The 25,614-nt window shown below is 35.7% G+C and overlaps 1 protein-coding gene across 1 annotated transcript in view; it reads left to right on the top strand.

Moving 5' to 3' along the window:
• EMB2444 (RNA-binding (RRM/RBD/RNP motifs) family protein) overlaps window positions 1-5,955 on the top strand; it is a 63,201-nt gene extending 57,246 nt beyond the window's left edge. The window contains exons 8-12 of the mRNA XM_088957809.1: window positions 762-824; window positions 902-967; window positions 4,535-4,621; window positions 4,841-4,934; window positions 5,115-5,955. Of these exons, the coding sequence (XP_088813935.1) occupies window positions 762-824; window positions 902-967; window positions 4,535-4,621; window positions 4,841-4,934; window positions 5,115-5,644 (840 nt within the window). The 3' untranslated portion in view covers window positions 5,645-5,955. The remainder of the gene's footprint in view (window positions 1-761; window positions 825-901; window positions 968-4,534; window positions 4,622-4,840; window positions 4,935-5,114) is intronic.
• Window positions 5,956-25,614: the final 19,659 nt, after the last annotated feature.

The following is a 25,614-nucleotide window of genomic DNA, read 5'->3' as shown; positions in this document are numbered from 1 at the left end:
ATGACCTCAAGTTTTCCAAATTCCTCTTTGTTCCACTCCTTGATCTTTTCCTTCAGTCTTTTCAGTTTCTTAGAGAATCTCACCACTTTGTTTCTAGCCCTAATCCCATCTTCTGACCACCATTCTTTTACCCTTTGCAAAAAGTTTGGAACTTCTAGCCACATGTTTTCAAATCTAAAAGGTGCGGGGCCACCAACAAGATTTTCTTGGTAAAGGCTTAAAGGGCAATGAATTTTCTATATTTTCGGTCTTGTGGAGAATCTGTAGTTCTCAATGATCCATACCATTATCCCAGAGTCATCTTTATACCTTGTTCTAGTTAATTAATACTTCTGTACACTCTCCCTTGTGTTATAGTAGTTTTACATCAGTTGGTATCAAAGCTTTTGATTCTACATCAATTGGTATTAGAGTTGTTGTTTTACAATCTACATAGAGTCATAGACTACATTACATCCTTACATCAGTTTGATTTTTATTGATGCATATCTTACTCTGTTTAGAGCACTTCTTTGAGTCCAACCATGTCCAATTGTAATGTAATCTCAAATCCATGTACATGTCAGGACTGCCTGTTTTTCCCTCTTATCCTATGTTTAGGATTAAGGGAAATGCTTTATCAGTCTATGAACTGTTGCAACCTTATTTACTCAATAAAATCCACATTTCTGCTGCCGAGCAATCTATAAAAAGATAAATTAATGCAAGCTCACCCAAGAATTTCTTCACTGTATTACTTGACAAATTTCAATGTCATGCAGGCTTCCCAAGACAAGAAGAGCTTGGATGTTGGAGCAAATCTTTTTGTTGGAAACCTTGACCCTGTAAGATTTTATCAGGCCTTTTACCTGCAACTGACTTGGCTTTAATACTTGAGTTTGACCCTGATATTCTTTTGCAGGATGTGGATGAAAAGCTTTTGTATGACACTTTCAGTGCCTTTGGAGTCATTGTCACAAATCCAAAGGTTACGTTGCTGTGAATTCTTCATAGGCATTACTTGTTAATTTTGTGCCTTTCCTCTCTTGGCCTTATCACATTCTTTGTTTCCTTATTTGCAGTTTTAGTTGGGGATATTTCCTGGCTATAACTTTCTGTTAGGCATTGAGTTCTTACTTGAATGTTGAGATTTGAGAACTTGTTAATTTTGTACCTTTCCTCTCTTGGCTTTATCAGATTCATTCTTTCCTAATTTGCAGTTTTATCACTTTTCCTCTCTTGGCCTTATCACATTCTTTGTTTCCTTATTTGCAGTTTTAATTGGGGATATTTCCTGGCTGTAACTTTCTGTTAGGCATTGAGTTCTTACTTGAATGTTGAGATTTGAGAACTTGTTAATTTTGTACCTTTCCTCTCTTGGCTTTATCAGATTCATTCTTTCCTAATTTGCAGTTTTAGCAGACATATTTCCTGGCTGTAACTTCCTGTTGTGTATACAATTCTCATTTACATGTTGTGAACATACCTAAGTGCTTATTTTCCATGATGATAAAACAACCCTAGGTGCTTGTGTTTTGTACTTTCTTTAAGTATGTTGGCAAATTTGACATATGCTTGAAGGTTGCATTGTATCAGAAAATAAAACACAGTAACATTTCAACAAAACATTGGTATATGGCAGAATAATTACAAGGCAGCATGGCATATGAAAACATACTCAACACTGTCAATTTGATTTGTGCTAATGCATAGCTAATTAATGAATTTTTTACATGATAAAGCATACTGAAGCATCTTGGATTTCATAAAGCAATTAAGCTAATCACCCCAAAAAAAGCAATTAAGCAAGAGAACATACACTTATGCATTATTAAATTAGGGAAATGATATTTGGTAATTTGTATTTCATACCCTGCTCAACTTAGCTTATAGAAAGATGAATGATGTTTTTCAGAGGCATATGGATAGCTCAAACAGAAAATATGATTACAGGAACAGGTGAAGAAATTTAACCTAAAACTGAAACTGGAAAAGAAATAGAGGTATTCTTTTTAGGTGAGGTTGTGGGAAGGAGGTGTTTAGGAATTAGGAAGCTTGAGAAGGAGAGAATGGAAAATCTTAATTTTCTCATACTGAGAAGTTTCAGTTATCAGATGACAGCCTTAACTAGTAGTTGGGAGAAAGGTTCAAAGTTTTGCAATGCCAATACGTATCATTTTGGTAGGTCACTGATATGCGAAGCATAGGTGTTTTGTCCTTTTGATCCATTTCAGGGTATAGACAGCCTACGACCTACCCCTGACCTATTTTTGAAAGAAAAAAAAAAACAAACTAAAAAAATGGGATGCACAAGGTTAAAAGTTCCATTACGCACATTCCAGCATATCATATCGATACTGTGAACCTTGGTTGGAGGTGAGAAAGAGGAGGTTGAAGGTGTTGAATCGTGGTATGAGACTGATAAGGTTCTATGGAGGAGGCGAGGACAGTCTTAAGTAGTAGCTGGGAGGTGAGACTTGAGAGAAGTTAAAGGTGTTTAATGGGGTGGTGCTATTGGAGGGGCATATTGATACTGTGAACCTTGGTTGGGAGGTGAGACTTGAGAGAAGTTAAAGCTGTTTAATGGGGTGGTGCTATTGGAGGGGCATATTGATACTGTCAACCTTGGTTGGGAGGCGAGAGGAAGTTGAACTGTTGAAGGTGTTGAATCAGGTGGTATGAGACTGATAAGGTGCTATGGTGGAGGTGAAGACAGTCTTAAGTAGTAGTTGGGAGGTAAGAATTTAGAGGAAGTTAAAGGTGTTTAATGGGGTGGTGCCATTAGAGTAGGTGAGATGAAGAGTTGGTTTGTGTTCCACTTGATGATCCTTTGCCTTTTCTTTTGGCTTCTTTGTTGTTGCTGTTGATTTCTTTTGGAGGAGTATGGGGCTCATTATTTTCCTAGCAATAATTGGGCTGGAAAGGGGTTGGTTATGGTTGTTGTACTTTTCCTATTGGTGATTGTTCTGTGAAAGAGTTTGGAGTCATTTGATGGAGTTGTGATGGTGGGGAGCTTTTTGTCCATTCATTCATCTAGGTGCTTTTTTGTCAGCTAAGGTTGTACTCTCTCTCTCTCTCCTTTCTTATTTTACTTGAATATTCATTCTACTATTAGAAACATTTAAAATACAAAATACAATGAGACAAGTTAAACTTCATTAGTTACTAGGTTCAATGTTGTCCAGAAATCGGCTCCAGTTGGCAATCTTTCAGCATCTTCATACTTGGGTGAGCTGACAGTTGTTCCATTATCATGAAAATATGCTATCCTGTTGTTACCTTGTTTCCCATAAAATTTCTTAAGGCAATCTCTGATATGGACAAAGCCTTGCCTTGATTGTTCCTTTGTTTTCTAAGAATATTTAAAATAATGTGTCAATTGAATTGATAAAAGTTTTTAAGTTATTTTTTGGAGGAATTTGCAAGGGTTTGAATGCAATTTTTATAGCCCAAATCCCTGAAATGGTGGGGGCTTTCAATCCTAGAAACTTCCGTCCCATCACCTCAGGTAATCTTTGAAATAATTGCTAAAATTCTCTTTTAGTGGAGTCTGTGTTACAACCATTCAGCCTAGATCTGTTTCTATTAGAAGATGTTTCACTTGTGAACTATTCAATGGTTGGTTTTGATTTCTAAACACGGGAATAGTGGGAGGGGGGGTCTTTCGAATCCAGATTGAATATGCTTCCATCTGGTAATTTGGAATATGGGCATCTCTAAAGGAGTTCTTAAAATATGGTTTGGCAATCCCTCGATCAAATGTTTTGCCTAATAAATGAACTAATGAAGAAAAAGTCGGTACTTAAAACACACAAATTATAGAAACTTGTAGTGAACCAGGTTTCTGCTGAAGTTGAGAATTGTGGTCAATGAACCTGGTATTGAAGCTATCTTTATTAAAGCACTGAACCATTTAAGTATGATTACAACTTTGTTTTACTCCAAATATTTTTTTTTATCAGCTGTTTTACTCCAAAGCTTTTTTTTTATCAGCTGTTTTACTCCAAGCTTCATGAACAAGGTTCAAGGTATCATATGATGAGTCCGGATCTGCTCCTCACACCAACCTCACAACACACCCCAACCGTATGTTGAGCATCTACCATACTTGTGTTATTATTCATGGGAGATGTTCCCAATGCATGGTGGGATGTGCCTGTGGGGTTGGTGTGAGGTGCATCTTTGAGGAGCAAATCCCAATTCTCATATGATACATATTAATTTTGAACCCACTGATACTCTAATTTTGAAGAATTGGGTTATTTCAACTTTATTAAACATTGATAGGGACTCTGGATACACATTTTTCCTTATCAAGAGTATTGATACTTTGAGCGTTGTTCATGCACCCTTAGTTGCATTTCATTTTGAATGTTGCCATACCTTCAAGGGTTCATTCAAAAATGCACTTCATTACTAGTTATGTGTTTCAATCTAAATATGCCTGGTTTTTCTCATTAATTTTGCTTACGTATTAACCATTGTGTATTGATCAGTGATACATCAATCTAAATATCTAATTGAGTTCTGATGTATGACTTTTGTCCTGTTTCAGATAATGAGAGATCCTGAAACCGGAAATTCTCGTGGTTTTGGTTTTGTTAGCTATGATTCCTTTGAGGCTTCTGATGCAGCTATTGAGGTAATTCTATTTTGTTTGTGCAGTTTTACTTTGGTGGTTCTTGATCTTTACTTGAAAAGAAATGATGTCTCAGGATGAACATAAAATTGAACCCTTGTCCCATCAACAGTTATGCCTTTCTTCTTGATTAGGTTGAGTGAAACCTAGTTGTCCTTGTCTTGTTCAACAGCAAACCATCTGAAGTAGTGTATTCTCATTTTGTTTTTCCTGTTTCTGCAGGCAATGAATGGTCAGTATCTTTGCAATCGCCAAATAACAGTGTCTTATGCATACAAGAAAGATACCAAAGGGGAGCGTCATGGTACTCCGGCAGGTATGGATCTTCTGTTTATTGCCTTGACCTTAATGTTAGGCCTCTCATCATGCTGAATTTACCATATGAGCTGGTGCAAATGATTCATTTATTGGTTTTCCATATCAAATTTACCATATCAATTTGTGTTTTAAATATTTTGTTTAAATAATGCTGCTTATGTTTGCTAATAAACTGCAGAGAGAGTTTTGGCCGCGAGCAATCCTAGTGCACAGAAGAATAGGCCCCATACTATGTTTGCAACTGGACCTCCCACACTCCCTTCTGGTCCTCCGGCCAATGGTACAATGGGGACTCCAGTACCTCCTCGCCCTTTTGCCAATGGTCCTATTCCACCGGCACAAATTCCAGCAATTCGCCCTCCCCCTCCACAAGGAGGGGCCTTTCCACCTCCTATGCAGCTATCAGGCCCACCAACTTGGACAGGTCAGCCACAGCAACAGGGCCAAGGGCCACCTGTCATGCCACCTCCACTTCAGCAGTTCAGACCTCCTGTCAGACCACCACCACCTAATATCCCACCACCTCCCCCACCACATGCAGCAGGACTTTCAAGGCCACCACCACCTCCCATGGGGGTGAGTGCACCACCACCTGTTTGGCGCCTAGCTCCACCTCCGCAGCAAATGGTTGGGAGACCTATGCCTCCACCTCAAATGTCCATGCCACCACCTCCACCTTCCAATGCTCCACCTCCATCTGCGAGTTGAGAGAGAAAAACATTGATGAGCTATCGTTAACTCCCAAAAGTTTTGTTGCTGGGTATATGTTGACAATGAAGAGGATCTTGCTGTTGTTTTATTTTTGACTTTTTTCTGATTGTAATGTAATATAAACATGAAAACCATTCGGTAAAGTTCTTTAGTCGCTAAGTGAAAAAACCAGTTGTTTGAATTCTACTACTCTGGGGGTGTTCTGCGACATGAATTGTTCTTTTTGTGATTTCTAGGAAATTGTGCCCCTAGATGGTTTGAAGAACCACTATTTCTTAAAATGGAAAACTTTGAAAGTACGCAGAACATATTCTTGGTTGTGTAGCTTTTATTTATTTATTTTTCAAAGGAGAATCGGAAGTTCTTAGTTTTTTTTTTTTTTTTTTTTTTTTTTTAATTTTTGGTTTCAAAAACATGATTTTCTTTGTTGTTTTGCCATTGTGTTTCATAAAGCATGCAATATCAGAAAGAGATTCTGATTGAGTGGATATTAGGTCACCTTTCTCTTTTGATTTTTGATTTTATTTGGACCCAAATTCATTGAATGTGGGATGATATGATTCGTTTTTTCTTTTGGAAGTGAAATAAACTATATAGCAGAGCTTGTGAGGATATTTTGGTTTCTGTTCAAGTGCCACAGGATTAAGCACTTGGCAGTTGCCTAGATCCGGCTTATGGGAGTGAAAGTATACATCTTTTAAAGCATTTATTTCGTTTGTTTTTACAATGTCATTTTTTTAATCAAACCAAAAAATTTAATGAGTTGAACTCTCGGGTTTGGGGTATTTCTTGCTCATTCTTTGTTGGTCGTTTCCTTGAAAGCGTGGTCGTGACAACTCTGATTCTTGTAATATTTACCTATTCTGTAAACAATTGCAAGAGCTGTAATTGGATCGGATTTTGGAGTGAATGTACCTCCATCCGAGTTCGTTCCCAAGTGCGATCATATCTATGGATGGTCAGGTCCAATTCATAATTCATCGGACCTTGTGGATATTTGGATGTTATGCAAGTTAGGTTATTGGGAGTCGAATGAATGAATGGAGTTTGAGCGTCAATTGATCTTGCCATTGTGGTTGCCTTGCAGTTTGGTTGAATGTTGAATTGTTAATCACCTTCCTGAATAACTTTTGACTAATACCATCTCACCTTACTCATCCTCTGTCAATTTCTCCCCAGAGTTCTTCTCTAGTCGATTTAGAAGCCAAAATTTGTTACTTCAATGAAAAGCTGCATCCAGAACATGTATTAAATGAAAGAGCCCAGCCAAATAATGAGAAAGGAAAACAAGGGAAGATACTTTCTAAAGAACATGATAAAAAACACAAAAAATGCATTCAGGTTCCCCTTGAATATGGTGAACAGAATAGAAGCACTACTCAGAAGTTATGGAACATATACTCAACCAACACAGGAAACGACAGATGGGAAGAACAAAGAAATCTTCAGACTGATCAAATAAAAAACAAGTTGATCTTGAGCAAAGAATTGAGAAGTTTGATCTCAAGTATCATTTTATACCGTTGATTCTTAATATCTCAAAGAACGTGCCAACCAGTAGAAGAGGGTTCTCTGGACCTCTCCTATCTAGATTTCTCAAAATTCTCTGGACCTTTTTTCTTTTTTTTTTTTTTGTGTTGCTTAAGTTTATTTCAAGCAGAGTCTGGATTTTGGATTTCCTCCTCACACCCATCTCACAGAAAGTTGCAGCTGCACGTTAAGAATATATCTGGTACTTGGGCAATACTTAGTTTTACCTGTCATTGGCAATACTTGGCTCCTACCCTATTGGAGGACATGTGTCCTGCCACCTCTTGTTTTCAGATTTAAACCCTGAAATTAAACCCTAAACCTTAAAAGTTAAACTCTAAAGTCTAAACTCTTAAATCCTAAAAACCCTAACTCCAAACCTTAAACCCTATAGTCTAAAGTCTAAACCCTTAAATCCTAACCCGAAACCTTAAATTTATTGTATAAAATGCCTTTGGTTGGATGCATGACTGCATGTCCTCCAATAGGGTTGGAATTAGAACAAGAAAAGCAACAAAGAGTGAAAAGAACAACCATTGACCTAATCGTAAAAAGGAAGTCTTAAATTATCTTCATGAAGCAGATGCTTGAATGGGCTAGAAATACTCTCCATGGACCATGGTAGTGAATTAGTGATTAGTGACTACTTAATAAATCTCTTTACCAATACAAGTTCAGATCTGTGGGGCGCCCCACAGCACATCCCTGCCATGTATTGAGAACACCTCCCAATGGTAGTATCAAAACCGATGATGTCATCATCGGGAGATGTTCCCAATAGATAGTGGAGATGTACTGTGGGGCGCAGATGTGTACTCTACCAATACCTTTATTTTCTAGAAAATCAAGACACTAGTTTCCTTCAACCCAAGAGTGGTGAAAAGCAAGATTAGTACCTGCACTTGTCCTCTTAACCTCACATAACAAGTAATTAGTTTGCCAAGATTGTGAAGTCTTGCCTAGCAAAACTTTCCACTTAAACGTCCGTATTTGGCAATTGGCATATCAAAGCTTGAGGCCATCATGAACAGCAAGAATGTTGGTAAGAATAGATGTACCATTTACCATGGAAGTTATGAAAAACAAAACAGAATGTACCAAAACTATTTCTTACAACCTCACCAATTCCACTTCAACGTAAGCTTGGATTGCCTTGGCAGGCACCATCCATATTTAATTTAAATAGAGAGTTTCTATAAAAAAAAAAGAAGAATTATGGGGATAGTGCCAAAAAATTCCAATGAGTTTTTTCTTCGCTCTTTATATAGATTTGATAGGAATATTTAGAATATTAAGCTCAAAGGAGCAATTATCCATAGTAGAAGGTTGGCAGTAAAATTTGAGCCAGGTTTGGCTGGAGACAAAATTGTACACAACAGGCGGGACTACCTATCACTCCAGTGTTCAGTACAGATGGGGCCTAGATGGAGCCCAGTGTGAACACTTGCGTGTTTACTCATGATAGGTAGCCCAGCCTGGTGTGTATAATTTTGTCTCCAGTTCATCCATATTGGTAAAATTCATAGATTAAGTGTGCAATTCTAAAACTTATTAATTTTGGAATTAATTTTAACTGTTTTAAGATTCTTCTATAACAATTTATAACCTTTGAGACTAGAAAGCCTACTAAAATTACTTACTAGGTTTTTTGTGCAATGGATACATGGGAGATTGGCCATTCTCACTAGGGTACAACTTGGATTGTAGTGGGATCAGCTAGACATGACCCAGGATAATGCTTAGGTTGGACTTTGGATAGACCAAGTCCAAGGAATGTTATAAGGCTTCTTCTATTTCAATTTCTCTTGACAAAGAATGTACATTGCATGGGTCCCTACCATTGTTTAGAAAACTGGACCAGATTGTTTGGTCAGACCTTGAACCGTGACCTAGGCCCCTAGCCAGTCTGGTCAATGGATGGTTCAACCTAAAAACCAGTGAACTGGTCTCGGTTTTAGAAAAGAAGCTGGTGTTTTGAATTAATTTTAAACATAATTGCAAGTTTCCGAAGGCCATACCTTTGCACTTGAATATCCAATTAGGGTGATCTTTTTATTTTCCTAACTAACTTTTTGAGACCTACATGTTCCCAAAGGTGCCTGTTTTTGCCAAAAATGCCTTTTTTATAGCCTCAAATCTTAATTTTTAATATAAAAATTGAAACTAAAATAAAAATCTGTTATAGCACAATATAATTACATATTTTTAGTATATGTATATAATTAATATTGTTATGTATATATGATATAATTGTGCACATATATTAAGAGAGAGAGAGAGACCAAGCGTTATTATAATCCTGATTACAATTTCTTCAATGCAGTTCTGAAAATAATTCATAATAGGTGCAAAAATACTGAGTAACGATGGAGTTTGTGCCTCTTAAAAATAAGGGTGTTTGCCTAAATAGCCCTCTCAAAGTAATGGATAACAAAGAGTTTTAATGCAAAACCCAAAATCAACATGTTCAAATGGCACAAAAAATAATGAAGTAAAAAGAGATATGAGAAAAAAGAGAAGAGAAGAAAAGAAAAGCACACAAGTTTCAAGGTTTTTAAAACCGATTCGAAGAACGAACCGGTCAGGGGTCTGATTTCTGAGTCGAACGGTCTGACTATTTGAGCCAAATGGTTAGTTTGATCTAACAAAAAAAATTAAAAATGGTCAAAACCGTTTGAACAGTTTGAATGATTAACCGCCTAGGTCAGCGGTTTTCTGACCAAAAACAATGATTTTTGGAAAAAAATGGGTTTTAGGGAAAAATGGAACTAGTCACCTGATTGTTTCCCAGTTTTTCCGGTCCGACCGTCTGGTTTTGAAAACCATGCAAATTTTCATGATTATCCATCACTGGTGAAAAAGTAAAAACCCACTAAAGAGAATGATAATGAAGCATACAAGATTGAGTAACATCTTTAAAACCCTAAATCCCAATACATTCCAAGAATTTTGGCACTGTTTGATTTAAAAATGTCAAAATATAAAATATATAAAATACTTTTATTTTGGTAATTTTGCTTTGAAAATCATTTGTACAAAAAAAAAATTGAAAAGTATGCCTTTCGAAACAGAAGCCCCCTTTTCTGTTTGGTAAAAGTATGTCCATTTGTACTTTTAATGACGATTTCCGATAGTTTCAGGGTCTGCGATCAGTGATGGTAGTCCGATTCTAGCATTAGCGAGCTGAGGTATTTTTATACTTTAAAAAGTATGACAATACTTTATAAAAATAGTCTATCCAAACAGGGCCTTAGTCTTATTTGTTCTTGGCTTCTAAGAAAATGAGATATGAATTATGAGTCATGAAAAAACCCCAACCACATATAGAAAATTTACCTCAAAATTAACACAAATCTCAAATAATTTTTCTTTATCAGAATTTTCTCGACAACTGATCAACGTAGTTATGATCAAAGGTGCTCTCCTAGCAGGCTAGCAGTACTTAGCAAAAAGCAATTTATTAAAGCATATCCCATCTTTGATAAAAAGAGCCTGCCAATAAGGTTATGTTTGGTTTTAAGGAAAATATTAGAAAACTGATACAAGATTTGTAAAGATTTTCTTACATTTTCGTTCCTTACTTTTCCTTCAAACCAAATACAGTGTAAATGAATACTCAGTTTTATGTTTGATTTATTGGTGCGCCCCAACGATGGGCACGACTGTGCATATATATCTGCCATGCCCGTTGGCATAGCCTTGGCTAAAACCGTAAATATCACAGCCTTAGATGTGTTGATATGACCCTACTTGGGGATATTTGTTATCAAAATTGTGATCTGCCTTAATCAGAACGGTCTTTTTGAGTATTCAATTGATTCTGAATTTAATGCCAAGTTTGGAAAAAGTATAAATATAATACAAATATATATTTTATATTTTTAAACCTGTATTTGTATTCTAAATATTTCAATTTGTACTCCTTCCAAACTGAGTCTAAACTTAGAATATTTGAAATAATATGATATTTCATGGGATATTTACATTTATACATTCAGGGTATTTGTCGTTATCAAAATTGTGATGTGCCCTAATTTTTTGGCTGCCAATTGAACCTTGGGTGCAAACGAGCTGAGTCTACTTGGCTTGTCAAATACTCGAACTCAGTAATCGAGTTCTAGTCAATCTCTCGACTCGAGTTGACAAGCTTGAGCTTCACAATATCCAGCTCAAGTGACTCGTGAGCCTAATGGATTCATAATAGAATACTATTTTTTAACAATATAAATAGACATTATATTTTTTAGATAAGTGGGCTGTAATATAAATCTGAATTACAGCCCCCTCCTATCTATTAATAACCCTCCTCCCCCATAAACCACTCTCCGCATAAGCAAAACAAAATTCAGAAATGTGACAATTTTCAATTTTCTACTTTCAAGAAGTAAACTATTATTATTTTTTTTCTTGTGCTCTATCAGATTCAGTTGGTGTTATGCCATCCTGGTCATTTTTTTCATTTCATTTAGGGAAAATTCATGATTAGTAGTACCATGTACTTTAGGCCTAGTGTTACTTTAGTCCCTAGACTTTAAAATATGGCAATTTGGTATCTGAACTTTCAAAATATGCCAATACAATACCTGCTGTTAACTAGTTGTTAATTAACATGTAAGAGGATATAAATGTCCTTCGTGTGTCATCTAACTTTGTTTATCTACCAAACCCACAAACCTCATTGCATCATTCAAAACACTTTGTTAACACTCTACAAAATGCCCTTCTTCCCCTTGAGCACTGATAGTGTTACCTCTTGTTTGGGTCCATTTGACCTTGAGCAATGATGGTGTTACCTTGGCCTCTCATAGGTCATAGAGCATATATATTACAATTCTAGAACATAATAGTTGTATTCCCAAAAACCCCCATCTTTTATATGTCACATTCTCTATAAAATTGCCATGGTGAATGCCTGCTTATACAAGGTATCTTCATACCCTTCGAAGCTGCAATTGTAGAAAGTTGAAAGGTTGGCCCCATTTCGGATTGCCATTGTGTGCCCCTTGGCTGGTCTTGCAGTATTGTGGATGTTGGGAAAATGGGGTCACTGACACTTTGGAGGAGAAGCTCTGAGGTGCATTTGAAGATATTGTCTTTAGATTGTTATTTGCCATCACTCTGTTTTATTGAGTTTGCTATTGGGTTATAGGCAAATCCATTCCTAGGATACAATAGAGCCTTGGGCGAGAATCTACAATCAACAAAGTTGAAGAGTCTCCAAAGAAACTTTTTGTGAGACTGTAGCAGATCAGACTTAGAGAGAGAGAGAGAGAAAGTGAATTTCAAAAATCTGTGTTTAAGAAGTCTGATTCATGCTCCTTAAATAGTTTATGAAGAGGTATGAAGAAAATGTAGGTGCTGGTTCAGAGAACGCACCTTGAACAGTCACAATTTCAAACATTATGACAAATTGTGACTGTTTAAAAGGTAGTTAACAGTTAACGACCGTTAACTTTGAATTGTGCCTCTTGACCACATCCGATTGAATCGTGACCATTGATCTCATCAACGGTGATCAACGGTTAGCATTGCACCAAAACCAAAGCCTCCTTTCATGAGCCATGCGGGTGTGTGCAAAGTGCGCCTCTAAAGCGCTTCATTGGGCCGCATACACACGTGCATGCGCGTGCAAGTTGTGCATATCAAACCTCCATACTGCCCTCTACTATTTCTAAGGAGTGTAAATCAACTCTTATTAAAATACCGAAAGAAAAGCTTATAATTTTCTAATGTGGGACAAGTTCAAAACTAGGTTTTGTAAGAGAAAAGCTAATTTTTTCCAAACAAGTGTGCAGGTGCAATTTCCCATGTAATTGACCAATCAAACCCATTGGATTTAATTTTTTATGAAATTAAAATCCAATAATCCCACACATTGATTGATCAATTACAAAATTCTCTCTCAATCCAAACTATTATGACACATATATGTATATAAAAGTTGTTTATCAACTTAAACCTTTTGTTAATATAGATATCTTAGAGCCTTGTCAAAATTATTGGTGGTAAACCTTAAACCAATTACTCTCAAAACAGACCGGAGATACCCATATACACAAAAATGTCGAGTCTCTGCAAGAGTTTCAAGTTTTGTTTAGCATTATTATGGTCATGTGCTTTTTTCTTGGTTTCATGAACAATCCCAAGAGCAAACCCAAACTCTCATGAGAAGCGACACCACTTCTATGTTCACATATGTGAAGTTCCATTATGTGTTCCATTATTTGACACATTTCAGAACTTCATTAAGAGTTTAATTCAACCTCTCATCATAACGGACAACACTGTTTATGTTGTGATGGAAAATTTTTCAATGTTAGTGTTAACAATCACATTACTGTAACTTGTTGTTACCCATTAAACTCAATACTAATGGTTTTTCAGTTTAGGTCGGATTACCATTATAAGTGACTAAGTAACGGGTTTTAATTCCATCACTTTAGTTGTCGTTCTTACCAATTCTCTGGCCAAGCCCTTAATAAGAGGATCAACCTAGTTTTTACTTGACCTTACAGGCGACTAAATTTTTACCAATTCGATCAAAGCTTAGTTTTTCACAAAAAAAAAAAAAAGAATTAGAAATAGGGACAACATGTATATTGATAAGCATGATAACACATTTCTTATCAAGATTAATTTGCCCCTTTTGATAAGTAATTATTTTTCTACCTTTTCAACTTTCTATCCATAGATCAACCATTGGATCCCAAATTGCTTTTGATGTACATGTCGATCCCAATGCCCACGCATAATGTGTTGAGATAACACAACATTAGAGAAAGAAAAAGAACAACTAAATATAATATTTATACTTCATATAGCTATAACAAGAATAACTTTGTACATGGAAATGTATTAAAAACTATCCTAGAACATAAACAACCTTCTTAATGAAACTTTAAACATGACATTGCAAACATTCACTCTTACTACGATCCACTCTAACATTATCCATAAACTAAATACAAGATAAACTAAATTCCTCCTACAATATATTCTTCGTCTTCTTCTGGTTCTTCATCATCAATACATTCATTTCTCACAACTCCGGTGTCATTAAGGATATTTTTTAGTTTTAGTAGCTCCGTTTTCAATTCATCAATTTACATTTCCAATTGTGAGCATTTATGCAAATAGAAGTGTAACTCTTCATAATTCATGTCCTCTATTTTCATTTTGAAGTATTCTACCATTTTATTCACTGCCTTCCTATCTGCAACTTTGTTCCTTTTCCATAGAATTTCCAATTGTCAGCTCCGATTGTGATCGGAGCAGAGGCCTTGAAATCCTTCTTGACTTATTCAACCAAGAATATGGGAGTTGACATGCACAATTTCGAGTACAACTCGTTAAGTAAATTTTTGAAGGAAATACTCATTTCGTTAAATATTGTCATCTGTGTACTAAGTAAAAAAAATTAATAAATTTGCTGAATCAAATTTAATAAATGAAATATGATTTAAGCTTAAAAAAATCTATCTAAATGCTATAACACCTAAAATAAATTACAATAAATTAAATAGATAATGGAACCTGATTTCTCAATTTTCTTAAATAGAAAAATAACTCCAATTTCATTAAATAGGAAAATTAAGTGATGCAAATGCATCACACCACTGACAATTTCTATCATCCATAATGAACTTATATTAAATAGAAAAATAAACGATTCAATTGCATCACTGATAATTTCATTATCGACATGTAAATGTTGTGATTACATGAATTAAAATAGATAAATACAAATAATAATAGGGATAGATGCTGTATTCACATGAATTAAATGCTGTAAATTCACGTGGCATTTCTCGTAAAGAAAGAAAACAATTATTTAAAAATTAACATGTTCCACTCATTTTTTATGGCCACTCACCTAAATAATATTATTAAAAATAGAACCAGATCTACCATGACCCAACTAATTACCAGCTACCCGATAGTCATTTAAGCATAAGAAAATTTCCCATCGTTAAGAAGAAAAAAAATAAACAATGGATGGGGGAAAAATATATAAAATTAATCATGTTGCACTCATTTTTTTTGGCCACACACCTATAAATTATATTTTTAAATTGAAACGGTTCTACCATGTCCCAACTAATTGACAGGTACCTGATAATCATTTAAGCATAAGAATTTTTGCCGTTAAAATAAAAAATTTGAAGCATTTGAAACAGGATTCGGTAGAACATTACCCCTCAAAAATCCCCTGCTTCTTTGGTTGAGTTGCTCTTTTACAAATGGGAGTTGTGCGTACTCCAAGGCATGGATAAATCCCATTTATATAGATTTCGAGATAATTGCACTCCCAATTCGTGAGAGATTGTGGGGGAGTTCATCCTCAAATGGGATAGTTCGTGGGAGATATGGTCTTCGTGGAGGATAGAGTATGAAAGACTGAGGGTTTGAGGGAGATAAACTTACCAAAAGAATCAGAATAAGTAGAAGTTGCAATCTTCTTTCTCGGTTCCGAGAGAGAGGGAGAACATTCTGGGAGAGCGTCTCAACAAAACAGACCTAGCAAAATGTATAGATTAGAAAATTACCATTTTGCCCTTCAATATCTAACCAAACGGTTGGATAAAGAAGGGTAGTACATGTCCACCAAAATGTCCGGAATGGAGAGCTATTCGCTCTTTTATCAGTAGTATAGATTTACACCAAAATAATTAACATAAAAATTTGGACCTTAAACCGTTCTTCATGTCAAACGGTTTGATTGCCTAATCAGTAAGCCACTGACCAATTCAATGATTTTTGGGAAATAGTAAACAGAAGAGCACGGATTTCATTCTCACAAATCCATCTTTACAGCCTTTGCAACTGTTTATTCGGGTATGATTTTATTAATCTGGAGATATTCTATCAGTGCATGACTACAAGGGCTGTGATGATGGTGATATATATATGATTTTTTAATAGTTTCTATGTTAGTCAAGGGTAAATGAGTTAAAGTGGAGGGTCAGGGTGGGTTCTGTGACCCACTAACAACTAGATCTGTTTGAGCTGGGTAGCCCGATGGGCTGGGCTGGGCTGGGCTGGCCCATTATAAATCGGGCTTAGTTATAATTTTAGGCCTATGGGCTTAGGCTTTCTCAAAAAACGCTAACCTGAGCTCGAGCCCGACTATATATTAAATAATATATATATAATATTTTTCTTTCTTCTTCTTCTTCTTCATTTCTTTTTTCCAAGTAATAGTGAAACATTTATTGTTTTTGAGTTTTGAAGGTTTTTAATATAAATAAAACACTTTTTTATTGAATAAAAAAGAAAAAAAAATCTGTTTTCAAATTTTTGGCCGGGCTTGAGCTCAGACCCATGCTTCAGGCTTTATATGAGGGTTGGACTCGGGCCTGGGTGTATTTTGTTGATACATATACAAAACTCAGCTCGAATCCAAGCCGGCCCGGCCCACAAATAGGTAGCAATTAAATGTGAGTTATAATGGGCTAGTGGGCTAGGGGGGCAAAATGGGTGGGCTGTGTTATATTAATCTATTTTATTCTAATTTTATTAGATATATATTCAATTTTATTTTACTATTTCATATACAAACAATTATATATATCAAAATTCATATAGAATAAGATTTTAAGATTTTTTTTTTGAATTTCTTGTCCCTTTTGTTATTTCGTTAGTTTATTTTAACTTTACTAAAGTGAACATACTGCACACGGCCCGGCTTGAATCGGCACTGCATGGGCCCAGTTGGACTTGTGATGGGCTTCCTTTTTGAGGGGTTCTGGGCCATGCAGGCACGGCCCACCCAGGCCCACATGCCAGCCTGGCAGTCTACATTACACCTTTGCCACTCATTTGCCACCCCTATTCGCGGGGAGATGTTTCCAATATGCGCTGGGATTCTCATACTATCAGGCTCAGCCTTCTACTATATGTGCAAAATTTTTCCTTGCAGAGAAACCCGTTGCTAACTTGCTATAAGAAGAGGCAAACAGACTGTAACCTCTAAGCAAAGGCAATACCCAAATTCATGTAACTTCATGCAGCAAACGTAAAAGGGCATAGACCTAGTCCACAAAATAAATGAGACCAGGCCCTGCAAAACAAACAACCCACTAACAGACAGCGAAGAAATAACAACAGGAACCAAACCAAGCCCCTTAGAATACCGACCTTACCGATCAAACTGAAAGGTGAGCATCAACTTCAATTGCAGTAAACATAATGGCAATCAGGATGCATATTCTACAATTGAGCAGGAAACAATGGAGATTTTCCGACGGGCAGTCTCAAAGAATCCGGATAGGTTCCTCCCAAAATACTCCTTGCACCAAACTCACTCCACATCCAACTGTGCATTGGGAATAATGGGTGAGAAAATGTGTATATTTTACTCAAAACTCAATCAGTGTTGAATTAATCTTATCTAATCTTTCATATAGTAGGGCCTGATTCCAAATTATTCAGACTGACCTCCATCCAGGCTGATGCTATCTGAACTGATTTAGAGAATCAGTCTTAATTGACCTTAGTGAAATTGGTCTTGGAATGGAACTTACATTAAAATAAATCATAAAATACATTAATTGAGAGTACAAAAGTTTGGACCCAAACACTCATGATTACAAACAAATGTCATATTCAATTCAATGCATCTTTTTATACCAATACATTAGAGGCCCATTCCCCATTCAACCTTTGGTCCTTTACCAACTACATTCCTAACTTCACACTGTACCCCACCCAAGATATTTTCTTGGACCAATAATTTCTCCTTACTAGACCTCACATGTTAAAAAAAAAAAAAAATTATCTATAGTACTCCAAAAAAAAAAAATTACGTACAACATTTCCTACTGATGGGTGTCAATCCTGGGGGCCACAAACTAGATTCTTCTACTAAGAAAGCAATTGAAAAGTAAATGTTCCGAAGTTTCTTCATAGGCATGATGTGTCATTAAGTCATTTGAAGCGAGAGTATCATAAGAGGGGAGGTAAGTGAAAAAAAATTGCTTCAACAATGTCAAGGAAAGTGAAAGAATAGCGTCTCAGTCCCAATGGCCCAATAAGAGGACGACCCAACAGCATACAAGACCATACACCAGAAGGTCCTCCTTTTTTTACCTGGCTGTCCAAAAGGATGAATCATGATATAGGGGATGTTTGGAACTGTGGCTGTTTTTAAAAAAATGGTGTCATGTTGAATTTATATAGGCGTTTCAACAAATGCTCATGTATTTCATTGTTTGGTTCAGTCGATTATTAAAAAATCGAGTATGTCTCGAAAATCGGGACCCCACCGATGCATGAAACGTCAAATTTGACTGATGTGTATCTTATGTGGTTTTTACCTGTTAGCACATACATGAAAAATGGTGATGAAAATTACCTTACCAAACAGCATACTGCTGCTCACTGCCTATATGATAGAAATGTTTTTTTTGTGAAAAACGAGTCTTAAAAACACAAGCATTTTTTCTTGAAAATCAATCCCAAAAAGCACCCACACTTCCAAACACCATGATAAATAATTGGCCCCCAATGTATTGTTAAGTGACAAGTATTTTTCAAGAACTTCTATAAACTGGATTAATTTGAATTATGACCTAATATTAAATAGGGTTGCAGGATTAAATTGGGCATGAGGGAACAAAGGCTGTAAATGTCGTCCATTTTCATTGCATTCATTATGGACCTATACCCGAACCCAGTCCAAAATGATCCAATCCGATTTGATAAGAATTAGTACTCATTTGGCTCATGGGTATAGGGGTCAGGAATCAAAATCGGAACTATTTGATTGAATAGAATTAGAATCCCATTTTCATTCTTGTTGGGATATTACTCTCCCATTTGGGTGAATGGCCATTCTCTGTCTGAACCCTTGAACTCTATATATATTTATGTTTATATCTACATAAAATTAATATGGATCTATTAATAAAAATTTGGTTTCAATGTTGTATTTTTGCTAAAGAACCTCAGGCCTCATAAAAGTTGTTCTGAAGTCAATTTTGTTCATTATAGTATACAAAACAAATTTATTTTTTAGTTTATTCTATTAAATAACAACTAATATTTTGATCACTTTCAATTTATTTTATTAACGGAATTCAATATCAAAATCTAACCCAAATCTGTAGGATTTTAATTTCATTCCCAAGTGAGGGGGAGAGAATGGCCATTCCCTCAAATGGGGAAATGCTTCTCCACTAGGAACCAAAATGGGATTCTGATTCTGTCCAACCAAACAATTGGAATTAGAATGGCCCATTCCGATTTTGATTTCAGACCCCTATTCTTGCGAACTAAATGGGGCATGAATCAAGGAGACATATACTCTTTTGAACTGAAAATCGGAGCAGTAGTTATAGTATATGTTTGGCATTGATCCTGCAGATGCAGCACCGCTGCTTCTGATGTTTGGGTTGAAAGCATTGCTGCCAGGTAGGAACGCTTCCTGGAGCAACAATAATGTTTTTTGTTTGGTTCCAATGATTTAGGAAACATTTTCAGCACTGCTACCCATTATCCAGTGCCACGTCACTGCTACCTAATGTCCATATTGGCAGCAATCAGTTGCAGATCCAGGAAATGCCAAATTCGACATTGCACCAAGTTATGCCTTTCCGATTTCTAAGACGTTACATGAAAAACTATTTTTCATAAAAAAACGATTTCAAACAAATGCTCATTTCCTGAGACACCATTTTTTCTGACATGACACTAATGTGGTACCGTTTTCTGAAACAACGGCAACGATGTCAAATAAACGCATTATGAACACATGTGTAGGGGATGCAGACTCACGACTATGTCCATTTTATGGTTTCTTCAATTATTATCAGAACATGGTCTGAGTAGACTTTTTCATCAATTACCAAAATATTCTAAAAGCGTGCATGTAGATCTTTTTGTCTCATTTTACAAGTAGGCGTAGAATTTCTCAATAGAAAAATTCTAAACCATGCATATCAGCTGTAGCTTTATGGGAGAAGCAATTAAGATTGCGAATTCAAGTAGAAACATAATTGGTTTCATAAGATAGACTTGAAGCTGGCTATTGTTTACCCTTTAGACTCTCATCAATCCCTTGGGAGTATGGTTTGTCATCTCAGCAGGTGAATGAATGAAGCTGATGCAGAGGTTTAGTTGGGATTGGGATCAAATGGATTAATCTTGATCTGAATTTATTACATTAATATTTGAACTATCAAGTCTTAATTATTCATTATGTTCAGATCTGATGTGAATAGGGTTCAGATATGAAATTGATAAACAATGATGGATAATATATATCGCTTATCAATATTAAGATACTCACCAATTCAGATCTTGATAAACAGACAAATAAACCACGAAATACACTAAAAACACAATATGAACACTTCAAACATAATCAAACAATAAAAACCCATTAGATATAAAACAAACACATCAAAACAAGTAACTTACGAAATCCAAAGAATCTTTTTTTTTTCGATAAATAAATAAATAATTTATTAAGAGAAAACAAAAAAGAGAACAAGGAATTTAGAGGCAAGACGGAACAAAGCTGTTCCCGACCCAAAAGTCAACTCCCAGCAGAAAGGACCGGTCATTGGGCCCCTTCATGCCTCTGCCTTTTGGTTGGGCAAACAACCTGCCCAGAACAACATTTTTGATGGAGTAAAAATCGTCGACCATTAAACTGAATGGTGTATTCGGTTTCAAAGGAAAAAGTAGGAAAAGGAAACGAAAAATATTTAAGAAAACGTTTATAAACCTTGTATTAGGACTTTTTACTTTTTATTTTACTTTTTTTACATTTTCCTTTAAATTAAACATAGCCTAAGTTTATTTTCGAGAATATCCTTATACTTGTGCATTCACATTTATGCCCTATATAACATGAATCGATTGTAAATGAATAAAAGTACATAATTGATTCATGTTATATTTGGTGTGTTTCTGTGTAATTACCCTTAAACTAGATACTTATGAAACTTGCGTTACTTTAGAATGTTCTCAACTGTTGGATAGATTTAGAGAAGTTTATCCTAACAAGGTTGACACTAGTGTTTTGTCAAGAAAGTTGGGGCTGTTTGTCTTAGCTGTCATGGTTAAACACAAAGCACATGTAGTGTATATTTTTTTGAAACACTGAACGTGAACCAATTTCCAATTATACCTTGGACCTTGGAGACTGATGGGCAAAACTGAAAAGTTACACATAACCCTAGACTTGATTATGGTACTGCACTAGGTGTCAGATCGAGATATTTTTGATATGCCAATCAATGAAATCCTTTAGGGGTTAAAACCTGGATATGTTGGGGTAGCCTGAGAATTCACTTTAGTAGATGATCATAGTAACATGATCAACCCCTTTGTCAAACAAAGTGAATGATCGAGACTACACTCTCTCTGATGGAAACCAAAATTGTTAGTAATCGATTTTAAACTTGTTTGAGATTTTTTTTGCAAAATATATTTATATGATATCTATATATTATGTTTAAGAAAAATATTTGCAAAATGTTTTAATTCTCGGGACCCATCTGAGCAGAGAATGCAACACTCTACCTTGTAGTCAAAGGAGATGTTCTTCTCTATCAGGTAGTAGTTAATCATTATAGGTTAAAAGGCTAAGTGTAAGAGACCATTTAGGATTGATTTTCCTAATGGGCTATATCTCACTTAAGTCCATTGTCCTTGGGCTTTTATAGGATGGTTGAACTCAATGATCATTTAATGTAAATGTTGGGCCCTAAGAGCCTATACAGATGGATTCAGGGGTTCACTGTACTTGATAGTGAACTCGGCCAAGTTTTTTCACAAAAGCTAAGCCGAACCCATATGGGCTTATGCGAGGTCATTGTTGGGGTCCCACGCCATACAAAGAGAACCAAATGGACCAGTAACTAATTAGGGTCATGAGCCACTTACTTAATGGACCTAAAGCCCATGATTAATTAGATTAATCAAGTAGTCATATGACCGCTGAAGCAATAATGTGACATGGGCAAATATGAGTTTGGATCAGTAGTTAGGATAAGAGGATAAGTCTTATCCACTTAAAGGTCCAGATCGAAATAAAGATTTAGATTAGGACCCTTCTAATTCAATTAGGAGTATTGATTTTTAAGGCTTATAAAAGGAAGAGGGTGAACCACTCCAGTGATCAATCTGCTCTTAGTTCTCTCTTTCTGCTCTTGCCCCCAAACCCTAGTTCGATCTCCAATATTTGAATTGATAAAGATTAGTTATGATTTCTGATTTTTGCAAGAAAGTATCAGATTCAATTTGTGCTCACTACCTTTGCTTGACCCAAGCTATTGGGTTATAGTTTTTGTTGAAAGACTGTGTTGCTGATCTGACTTCAATTCAAACTACACCATCTTCAGTGAAAGCTGATTTTGGTACCTTATTTTGGTGTGAACTACTACTTTGAGAGATACACTTGTGGATTCTATATTAGGTATTCTTCTCCCTTTCTTTTGGTTTCAGATATGGTCCGGTTTGATGCAAGAACGATATTTGAAAAATGCAGTTTTTCTAAAATTGAGAATACGATTCCTAAAAGGGTAAAAAGAAATTTTTGAAATTTCGCCTAACCACCTAACATGATTCGGCCATCCATATGATGGATTTTCCCTTCCTTCAGCATCTTAGCATGCATTGGGAATATCTCCTGAATTTTCCATCGGGAGATATTCCCAATACTCGGTTGGGAACTTGGGATGTGCAATTGGACACACTTAGTGGGGTATAAATGTGAATTCCATACTTGATTATTTGTATAATCCAACAAATTAAATGCTCATCATCTTCCAAAATTGGATCATCTCAATATTCTCGAATCATCATTTACCTAGATGATCGAACCATTCAGCTTAGGAAGCATCTAGGCAACTGGTTCCATTTCACCCTTTAACCTAGTCCTTGGCAAAAAACCGCTGATTTAATAAGCAATCCATTGACCTGGATGATTAATCTGTTGATCTGTTCTATCCATTCCGTTTAATGATGTTTGGCCGTTTTTAAAACCTTGGTTTATCCTCAATAAAAAAACTTCCAGCTTGTTCTTTCTGCATGCAAACTATACCAATCCTCATGCCCCAGATTCTCGCTAGATTTCCAACTCTGTGAAGGAAGAACAACCCAAGCTTCTTATACTCTTCATCGTTCTCTCTCTCTATATATATATATATTCGAAGGTACGTAATTTTTACACCTGCTCTCTTATAAGAGACACAGTACGTTGTGCAAGAGGGTTTTAATTTTTCTGTGCCTTGTCTTGTTTAGGCCCAATGGCCTTCTCCTTCAATCGTTTCCATACCGTGTTCGTACGGTATGTCGAGATTCGAATGAGTGGAAATGTTAGGCCCACTTCCCGTGGATGTTGGTTCGGATTTGTAGACCACACTTAGGCCCACTCCCCTGGTGAAGCATGCATTTCCGATCTCACCTCCTAACCCTAACGAACATGTACCTTTCCCTACCAGAGAAATTCTGCATCCTCAACAGCACCGGCCTGAAGAATAAACCTCACCCCTTTATCTAACATCAAGAGTCTTCTCATGAAGAACAAACACTACTTTGATTGAAATAAATTTAAGAAGATTTGCAGAATTTAATCATTTTGACAGCCCTCCAAGATGCCATGCACAAATGGTTTGGTGCTTCTCTCCACCTACAACCCTATTATATAAATAATGAAATGAGATAGAGATACAATGTGCAAAGGTCTATTTCTCTCTCTCTTTCTCTTTCTCTTTCTCTCTCTCGTTTATATATATATATATATATATATATATATATATATATACACAAAGGGGGGAATGAGACCTCTGGCCTTCAAATTATACAAACTATACAAGGAGTAGAAAGCCTTACAAACAAGCATAAATGTAAGAATAAAATAAAGGGAAAATTGGAAAAAATATGGTATGGAAAGAGTTTTAATCAATCAAAACCCACCTATGAATTTTGATAAATAATACATGATTCCAGTTGATTGGTCAGGTGTTTTTCCGATATTATATCTTTTCCATATCACTCAATCTTGATTTAGATCATTATTCTCCCTAGATGTATCACTTTTAATCAGATTTTCACTATTGTGATTACCTTTCCCGGCTAGGAATGGCAACGGCATGGGGGTGGGGGTCATATTCCCAGTTCTCGACCCCAATCCTTGCCAAGGATAAAAATTGTTCTCCATCCTCGATTCTCAAATATGGAGACAGGTTCCCGATGGGGACCTGAATCCCCAAAATTTTTTAATTAATAGTACATTTTGAAAAATAAATTTATTTAAAATAAAGGAAAATTTTTAATATGAATAATACTTTATATTTTAATATATATATAATTAAATAATATATATTTAATATGAATAATATTTAATTAATATATATAATTAGGGCCAAAACAGGGCGAAGACTTCATTACCCATTCGTAACTCCATCGGGTTAGAGAGATTCGTAACTCCCTATTCCTCTCATTGCTGGTGGGCTACATATCCGATATCCTTTGTATGTTTTACTAACTCCGATCATTATATCATTCCAACAAATTGTATCATTGTGGGCCAAACAAATTTATTGTAATCTTCTTGTTTGTAACAAAAGCCTAGCGTGAAGCTTAATGTATGTCGAGTGAGAAGTCATTTTCTGTTTTGAATAAATGGACTCATTTCTTTCAATTATTGGTCAATGATTCTATTTTGATGACTGACAGAATGGGATATTGAATGGTAGGGAAAAAAATAAAATATCATTTCTTGTGTCATGCCAAAGTTAGATTCTTTGGAAAATATTCCTTTGGCATAACATCAGCTTGCTCGTTGTAGCCGACACAATCTACATGTGTTCATCGATATAGTAGTGAAATAATTCAGAAGCTTCTAAAAGGTTTCACAGAGCTAGATTGATCATTTATCATTTTTTAATAATTATTAAGGAGAGAAAGCCTCTAATTAATACATGCTTTATTTATTTTTTTCTCATTCCACAATAGTTGTAGGTTGTGTTTGGAAACGATGCAAATAAGTGTAAATGCAAATATATAGAGTGTAAAACGGTTTAGATAAATTGTAAAATTGGGTTAATTTTGCATTGATAAATTTATCTTCTTTCCAAACAGATTTTTAGTTGTAATGGATTTTAACATGAATTCCAATAAAGCATATGCCTTTTTTTTTTTTTATCAAAAGCCCATATTTGAATGTAAATTTACTGCATTGGTCTACCATTTGTCAATGCATAAATGTAATACTGTCAAACACAGGCAAAAATGAAACAGATTGCAAATTTACCCTGAACTGGGATTTACACTCCATTTGCATTGTTTCCAAATGTAGCCTTAATAGAATCTTTATCCCATAGTTTCATGTTGGCTTCAACTTAAATTTATAAAATGAATTGAAAACATATAGTATATATATTGCATGTGGATTCAGATTCAGACAAATGGCACTACACTACTTT

The sequence above is a fragment of the Nelumbo lutea genome, chromosome 8 (assembly GCF_056320005.1).
Source record: "Nelumbo lutea isolate HS-2025 chromosome 8, American lotus-T2T, whole genome shotgun sequence".
Taxonomy (NCBI): domain Eukaryota; kingdom Viridiplantae; phylum Streptophyta; class Magnoliopsida; order Proteales; family Nelumbonaceae; genus Nelumbo; species Nelumbo lutea.
Note: the sequence above shows the minus strand (reverse complement) of the source record. Positions and strands in the feature narration are given on the sequence as shown.